Genomic DNA, 8455 nt, shown 5'->3' on the forward strand with positions numbered 1-8455 from the left:
CTGTCCCTGGGCTCTCACGAACAATGTCCTGTTACAAGTTACGATGGTTGTTTGATTGTTTCTTTAGTGTTTTGCTACAGTTATTGTGAAAACAACAGTGTGCTACAGATTCATAATCCATACGTCCGACATGGAAACATTTACGAAAGACTCGTAAGTTTCTAAAAACTAGACCGGCTGATGTGAAGAAAAGTTTAAGCTTAATTTCTCAATGTAACAAATAGTTCTTCGCAAGCTCAGCGTTATATTTTCAAAGCTGATCATGTTCACTTGGAGTGCACTGAGCTTAACAAACATGAAATCTTGAAAGACAAACATGACTGGAGTTACCATGAACTGGCGCATGCTTACACCATCCACTGTGTCTCCTCTTATTTTCTCCGTTGTGTTATTGGCATGTTTATTCAGTAGCCAGTGGTATGTTCACAAAGCATCAACAGTAAGAGTAACATCACACACAAAGGTAGCATACAGTGCACATTTTTCTAATGCGAGACATTACGTCCAGAACCGATCCCCAAACACCTCAGATAATGACTATTCTAATGAACCGCCAACCCACTTCTCTACTGCTGGAAAGGACTGCAGTATTACTGTCGAGGGCCGCTTCGACTGTGCCCGGGATCGCACACTCTCCGAGGTGGAGTGCAAGGAACGAGGCTGCTGCTATGTGCCCTTGCCTGAGTCAGACTTCAGTGGGCCACCTTGGTGTTTCTACCCCGTTTTCTACCCTGGCTACAGGATGGGGCCACTCTCACCCACATCAAGGGGGCAAAAAGCTACCCTGAGTCGCACGGCTCCTTCCTACCTCCCTCATGACATTTCCACACTGCAACTAGAAGTGATGCCAGAGGACGCAGGTCGTCTGCACCTTACAGTAAGGAGCCCATCTCCTTTTAATTAATTGGTATAGATGGCACAGCCTACACCATCAGTGAAGATTTGGAAAACAGTACAGTGCAGTAGAGAGGCTGTGAATGTCCAAAATCAACATTAAACCGCTTCATGTCATGTGTACGCTAACACAGCTGAAGGACCCCTCGTCTGCTCGATATGAGGTTCCCTTTGTGACAGTGTCATCGGGCACACCTACAAGCACGCCAAGCCGCCTCTATGATGTGGAGTTCCAACCAGACCCTTTTGGCTTCATCGTGCGCCGTAGGTCCAATGGCCGGGTGCTGTGAGTATGAGTCCAGAACACTGGAAAAGTTTTTTACTTTTGTCAGAAAGTCAGAATTGTAACAGCGGAGCATAACCCAAATGAGCAAGCTGTAATACAATTGTGGCTTTGCACGAAGACGTGAGAATCAATGTCCCGATCGGTTCTTGAATTTACATGTGTCTCAGCACCATGGACCCTCAGGAGTGCGATGTTTGGGCTCTGTTGTGCATTTGTGCGTGTCTTAGGGTGAATACAACGGTCGCACCCCTCCTATTCGCCGACCAGTACCTTCAACTCTCCACCACGCTGGCGTCTTCACTAGTTTCTGGACTAGGGGAGCACTACACCCGTCTCACGCTGGACCTTAACTGGACGTCTGTGACCCTGTGGAACAGAGATATGGCGCCACATGTGGGTTCACTACCAGTCCTGCGTCCTTATAAAGGTGCTCTAGAGTAGAGCCAGTCATTTTTCCTATGGCTGTTTGCAGGGAGGTGCCAACCTCTACGGTTCCCACCCATTCTGCTTGGTCCAGGAGGGGGATGGCAGAGCCCATGGGATCTTCCTTCTTAACAGCAATGCCATGGGTAAAGGATTTCCCTTTTCTTTAGCTTTTTAAATTCACTTCAGTATTTGCATGTGAATTGTATGTGTGTATCTCATGTGTTCATTTAGAAGTGTCACTGCAGCCTGATCCTGCACTTACCTGGGTGACCACTGGGGGGATTCTGGATTTCTACATTTTCTTGGGCCCCGATCCACAAAGCGTGGTCCGACAGTACCATCAGGTTATCGGTACGGCGCATACAGCCTTTACTTACCCTGCACGTCAGAACTTGTAAGCCTCTTCAGACATCGGGATTCCTTAATAACATTGCAGGTTATCCCATGATGCCACCCTACTGGTCGCTGGGCTTCCATCTCTGCAGATGGGGTTACACCTCCACCAATGCTACAAGAACTGTGGTGCAGCGCATGCACCAGGCCCGGTTTCCTCTTGTGTGTATCTGTACACTTCAAACATGCTTGATACGATTTTCTTTCATTCATGTCATTAGGAATCTCATGTAATCACATGTGATATTGTGATGACTTAATGGAAGTTAAGGAGTCGCCGTTTGAGCGTTTGTGTGTTGTTGGAGGGGGAAAAAAAAACAGTATTTTTGTTCAGACTGGTGATGTCATAAAGGTGACGTACACCTGACTGTACCACCAGGACGTGCAGTGGAACGACCTTGATTATGCAGACAAGAGGAGAGTCTTCACCTTTGATCCACAGAGGTTTGGAGACTTGCCTGAGATGGTGAATGAGTTCCATCAGCAGGGAATAAAGTATGTGCTCATATTGGTAAGCACATTTGTTGTATGTGACTGGAAATTGATGCGGAGCTGGGATTTCAAATATATATATATATAATAGTCCATTTAAGAGTTTCCTCTCTTCCCCTAAAGGTGCTTATAAAATGAACATCATTCTGAATATAAGAAATCACAAGTATCATTATGTCTACATTTGCTACTTGTGTTTTAGCTTAGTAATCCAACATGCAACTCTGGTTTAGGATCCTGGCATCAGCAGCACGAGTCCTCCAGGCTCATACAAGCCCTTTGATGAGGGAGAGCGTAGAGGAGTGTTCATCAGAAACCTCACAGGACAGACGCTCGTTGGGAAGGTGGGCGCTTCTCCAAGAGACTCACAGTGTTGATATTGTTTGTTGCTTGCCATTCGCATCATTATATCTCTGCCAGTCTGCAGGCGAGGGTTATGCAAGCCTCTTGAAGTGCTGCACACGATGATGTTTGGAACGGGACATCACTCACCCAGCTGTGTGTGTGTGTGTGTGTGTGTGTGTGTGTGTGTGTGTGCACCAGGTGTGGCCAGGTGCCACCGCTTTCCCCGACTTCACTAACCCTGATGCAGTGAGTTGGTGGGAAGAGAGCATCAGAGACTTCCATACCAATGTGTCACTGGACGGGCTCTGGATAGTGAGTCTAGCACACAGTCTCATTAGCCTGCGATTGTTTTTTCTGTCCCGGGTCAAACTCGAATAGTGAAGTGTGTGGTTTTCTTCTGCTCCGACTACGGTGTAATGAGGAATCTCCATGTCATTATTATTTTGCTTGCAGGATATGAATGAGCCTGCTAGTTTTGTTCAAGGCTCCGTGCACGGGTGCCCAGACACTGACCTGGAAAACCCCCCTTATGTTCCAGGTCAGTGCACTACTACAAACCACCACCTTCTTTCCCCTTTAATTGTCATCCGTGTGCTAGAAGGACTGTTAAACTCAGTCGCTGTGCATTAGTTGTGTTGAGTATCTATGACCTGGTGTATGAAGCAGAGTCTGTGGTTCTCCAGATGAGTCTGTGGTTCTCCAGATGAGTCTGTGGTTCTCCAGATGTGTCTGTGGTTCTCCAGATGAGTCTGTGGTTCTCCAAATGTGTCTGTGGTTCTCCAGATGAGTCTGTGGTTCTCCAGATGTGTCTGTGGTTCTCCAGATGAGTCTGTGGTTCTCCAGATGAGTCTGTGGCTCTCCAAATGTGTCTGTGGCTCTCCAGATGTGTCTGTGGTTCTCCAGATGAGTCTGTGGTTCTCCAGATGTGTCTGTGGTTCTCCAGATGAGTCTGTGGTTCTCCAAATGTGTCTGTGGTTCTCCAGATGTGTCTGTGGTTCTCCAGATGTGTCTGTGGTTCTCCAGATGTGTCTGTGGTTCTCCAGATGTGTCTGTGGTTCTCCAGATGTGTCTGTGGTTCTCCAGATGTGCTAGGTGGTCGATTAAGTTCAGGCACCCTCTGCATGACCAGCCTGCAAAGCCTATCTACTCATTACAACCTGCACAACCTGTATGGGCTGACTGAGGCTATGGCCACCTACAGGTAGGGGATGGTATTACAGCTCTCACTCATGACTGTTGGTGCCCTTATTTGCTTTGAATAAGTATTTGTGTATTTTATTTTACATTGAGTGCTCGAAGTATGAAATCAAAGTGTGCTCTGCTCTTATTGTCTCTAATGTAATAATAAATTGATTGTCCATGAGTGTCCATACTGCGTGTCCTTCCATATGTACGAGGTCCCTACATAGCACCCTCCCCTTTCTGCAGTGCTCTACTGAAGGTCAGACGCTCACGCCCCTTCGTGCTGTCCCGCTCCTCATTCCCGGGGCTCGGGCGCTTCGCGGGCCACTGGACGGGTGACGTGCGCAGCGACTGGGAGCAGCTACGCTACTCTATTCCCGGTGAGGGTGCAGGAATCGCGCTGTAGCACTGAGCAGGGGGAACGCCGGCCCACGCTGCCGGCTTTCATGGGCTCCCTGCGGCCAGCCACACGTTGTTGGGTGGGTTACAGCCGGGAAGCCATCAAACAGGGCAGTGGGTCTTTAGGCCTGGATTTGGAAATATCTCAGCTTACATCAAACTTTACCCACTTTTTAAAGTTACTTTAGGGTATTGCATGGGTTTTAGAATGCAATCATGTGTGTTCAGTTATTCACAGGAAATGGCAGGTTATTCAAATAAAGATAACTGACAGTGTTTTTAATACATCAGTACTTGGACTTTAGTGAGTATATGACCATGTATTCTCTGTTGTGCTTGTGTGTGTGCATGTGTGTGTGTGTGTGTGTGTGTGTGTGTGTGTGTGTGTGCACGCACCAGCCATGCTGCTGTTCGGCCTCTACGGGGTTCCCCTGGTTGGGGCAGATGTTTGTGGCTTTGAAGGAGACACGAGTGAGGAGTTGTGTGTGCGTTGGACTCAGCTTGGAGCCTTTTACCCATTCATGAGGAACCACAACGACAGACCCAACGCTGTGAGATTGACATAATGATCATTCATAATTATGAGCTCACAGACGCCTGACATTTAAACTACACGGAGAGCAATTTGCTACTCTTTTGTTTTTGGCTTTCACTATGTAAGTGTATCCTAACTTCATCCCCTGTGCCCTGTTGTATTATATATGTGGAAACTGTAACACTGACTCTGTGTGTGTGTGTGTGTGTGTGTGTGTGTGTCCTAGTCCCAGGAACCCTATGTGTTTGGCCAGCTGGCCCAGGCAGCCATGAGGAGTGTGCTGATGCTCAGATACTCTCTTTTGCCCTTCCTCTACACACTCTTCCACTGTGCACACACCTCAGCCAGCACTGTGGCCAGGCCACTTTTCCTTGAGTGGGTCACGGACTCAGTTCCTACAGAAATAAATGTCTCTGTGCACATGCAGTTATGTTTTTGTAAGATGTTAAAACCTTTAGTGGTGCACCTTTGTTGATTCCGTAGTTCAGTAAGATTGTTTATATACAAGTATAATACACTGGACAGCACCACATTCGTTCCATTCTTTCTCCTTCTGGTTTTATCTTTGGATTCCTCCCAGGTTCCCGTTGGATCCAAACTGCCAGACCATAGATAGACAGTTCCTGTGGGGGAGTTCTCTGCTTATCAGCCCAGTCCTGGAACAGGGAGCTCTGAATTTGGCAGCCTACCTCCCCCCAGCGACATGGTACAATCTGCTCAATGTAAATCCCCCCATAATGCATAGCTCTACAGTACAATTACTGATAACTGTCTCTGTAGATTTTTCTCTTTAGATCTTTATCTGATCCTTTATTTTTCACTGTAGGGACAACCCTACCACAGCAGGGGGCAGTACCTGCTCCTCCCTGCTCCACTAGACACCATTAACATTCATGTGAGAGAGGGGAATATAATTCCACAGCAGGTCAGCCACTCAATGAGTGTACCATCAGAGTGTGCGCTGTATTGTGGGTGGGCTTCCCAGGCGTTTACAGGTTGGTCTCCATGTTTTTTTAAGGTGCCGGCGCTAACAACTGCAGCCTCGCGCAGTAACCCTTTCCTCCTGACGGTGGCGCTGTCATCAAAGGGTTGGGCCAGAGGTGAGCTATTTTGGGATGATGGGGACAGTCTGGACACTTTTGAACATGGAGATTACTCCTACGTCATCTTCACTGCAGGACAGGTGCGTGTCCACATGTCCAGTCACCTTATCAGAATCACCTTGTGGGTGTAGCGCTAAAGTTTGCCCCTGTACAGTTTGCGCTAGCCAGTACAGTTATAACAAATATTTCCCTAAGGTGGCCAAAGAATGTGGAAGGTTGGTGTCACTAATGAAGGTGGTGGCCCGTGTGTGTGAAAGCAGAAAGGATATTCAAGCTATGTAACCATAGCTACAAACAAAAGCTACCAAATAAAAGGATACGACACCCGTGGAAATGCTAATGCTGCGGTTCATGCTAAATGGGCTTCCATGTAATTCTATCCAGTAATCACCTCGTCGTCTGATAACATGGCCAATTTTGAGATGTTCTTTTTGATCTGTATAGTCTTTACATGTATGACTTCATCGTGTGTGTATGTCGTGATTTATTGTCTCTGTGATGTCACCTGCCCCCAGTCTCAGGTGGTGAGTGAACCCTTAAAACTGACTGGAGCGTTGCGTGGCTTAGTGGTGGGGGAGGTGCGTGTGTTTGGCGTCCCCACCCCACCTGCAGGTGTATGGGCCAATGGAGAAAAGGTTGTGCATTTCTCCTACTGCTGGGACACTACGGTAAGCAGTCACGGTGCTCAGACATGAACACATGATAGTCTTCCCTGGGGGTTTTCCAAAAAGCACGAGTTCTTGGTTTAGCCAGAAAACTTAAGCTCAAAGTTGAGGTCATCCAATAGAAATGTCACTCAATAAAAATGTCACTCACCATTCATTTTGATAGTCTTGACTTTGGGATTATGTTACGTGGTTAAAGTGTTATATTCTGTTTTGTGGAATACCCCTGTGTTCAGTAGCATGGTTTCAGAGAAAATGTTGTGGCAAAAGCATTAAATTTCAATATATTTCTATTATCATGCCACATTAGGATCTCATGGCATCTGTCCATAATTCATGAAATTTCTAGAAATATTCTAATAGCCTCTTTATGAATAAAGCTGGAATATAACTAAATAGAGCTGGTCTTGTCTGTCTGTCTGTCTGTGCATGTATGTTATAGGTTCTTACAGTGCCTCATCTTGCCCTTCCCATATCAGAACCGTTCACAGTACAGTGGAGCTCCTGAGAACATGAGAAGTTTCTCATGCTACTATTGTTTCTTTGCTGTATAAGAGAAGAGTGAACTGTGTGCCCTGTTTGAAAAGTCACAATTTACATAAACATCAGTAATTGTTTATGTACTGGGTCATTTGCATTGGGTCAAATATATACATTTATAAAGTATATACACTCACTGGCCACTTTATTAGGTACACCTGTCCAACTGCTCATTAATGCAAATGTCGAATCAGCCAATCACATGGCAGCAACTCAATGCATGTAGACATGACCAAGACGATCTGCTGCAGTTCAAACCGAGCATCAGAATGGGGAAGAAAGGTGATTTAAGAGACTTTGAACATGTCATGGTTGTTGGTGCCAGACAGGCTGGTCTGAGTATTTCAGAAACTGCTGATCTACTGGGATTTTCATGCACAACCATCTGTAGGATTTACAGAGAATGGTCCAAAAAAGAGAAAATATCCAAGCCCAGCAGTAGTGGCACAAATGCCTTGTTGAGGTCAGAGGTCAGAGGAGAATGGCCAGACTGGTTTGAGCTGATAGAACAGCAACAGTAACTCAAATAACCAGTGGTTACAACCAAGACATGCAGAGAAGAGCATCTCTGAACACACAACACGTGGAACCTTGAGGTGGATGGGCTACAGCAGCAGAAGACCACACCGGGTGTCACTCCTGTCAGCTAAGAACCGGAGACTGAAGCTACAATTCACACAGGCTCACCAAAATTAGAAGATAGAAAATTGGAAAAACGTTGCCTGGTCTGATGAGTCTCCATTTCTGCTGCGACATTCGGATGGTAGTGTCAGAATTTGGATCAACGGTTCAGGCTGGTGGTGGTGGTGCAATGTTGTGGGGGATGTTTTCCTGGCACACTTTGGGCCCATTAGTACCAATTGAGCATTGTGTCAATGCCACAGCCTACCTGAGTGTTGTTGCTGACCATGTCCATCCCTTTATGACCACAGTGTACCCATCTTCTGATGGCTACTTCCAGCAGGATAACACACCATGCCATAAAGTGCAATAATCTCAGACTGGTTTCTTGAACACGACAATGAGTTCACTGTACTCGAATGGCCTCCACATTCACCAGATCTCAATCTGATATAATTCAATATTTATTTATTTATATATATATATATATATATATATATATATATATATATATATATATATATATATATATATATATATATATATATATATATATATATATGAGAGAGAGAGA

General features: G+C 45.9%; 1 protein-coding gene across 3 annotated transcripts; it reads left to right on the top strand.

The window, feature by feature from the left end:
• The first annotated feature begins 14 nt into the window (after nt 1-14).
• On the top strand, nt 15-7337 carry gaa (alpha glucosidase). 3 transcript variants are annotated; one of them, XM_076997244.1, is made up of 19 exons: nt 15-877; nt 1029-1180; nt 1408-1573; nt 1653-1749; nt 1838-1957; nt 2043-2161; nt 2379-2510; nt 2725-2835; nt 3035-3148; nt 3290-3374; nt 3860-4037; nt 4265-4398; nt 4817-4968; nt 5179-5327; nt 5533-5674; nt 5779-5877; nt 5971-6135; nt 6571-6723; nt 7163-7337. In XM_076997244.1, the coding sequence occupies exons 1-19, from the start codon at nt 317-319 to the stop codon at nt 7226-7228; spliced, it is 2895 nt and encodes a 964-aa protein (XP_076853359.1). In that variant the 5' UTR covers nt 15-316; the 3' UTR covers nt 7229-7337. The 3 variants fall into 3 exon arrangements, with proteins under 3 accessions (XP_076853359.1, XP_076853360.1, XP_076853361.1); XM_076997245.1 differs by having other exon boundaries at nt 3920-4037; XM_076997246.1 differs by lacking the exons at nt 6571-6723; nt 7163-7337 and having other exon boundaries at nt 5533-5658; nt 5971-6108.
• The last annotated feature ends 1118 nt before the right edge of the window (nt 7338-8455 follow it).

The sequence above is a fragment of the Brachyhypopomus gauderio genome, chromosome 2, assembly GCF_052324685.1.
Source record: "Brachyhypopomus gauderio isolate BG-103 chromosome 2, BGAUD_0.2, whole genome shotgun sequence".
Lineage (NCBI taxonomy): Eukaryota > Metazoa > Chordata > Actinopteri > Gymnotiformes > Hypopomidae > Brachyhypopomus > Brachyhypopomus gauderio.

What these genes read in the sequence shown, in the direction of transcription:
- gaa (XM_076997244.1), top strand. Translation starts at nt 317, where the DNA reads ATGACTGGAGTTACCATGAACTGGCGCATGCTTACACCATCCACTGTG. An exon ending in CAGGTCGTCTGCACCTTACA is followed by an intron (nt 878 to 1,028) that starts GTAAGGAGCCCA and finishes ACGCTAACACAG; the next exon opens with CTGAAGGACCCCTCGTCTGC. An exon ending in TAAAGTATGTGCTCATATTG is followed by an intron (nt 2,511 to 2,724) that starts GTAAGCACATTT and finishes ACTCTGGTTTAG; the next exon opens with GATCCTGGCATCAGCAGCAC.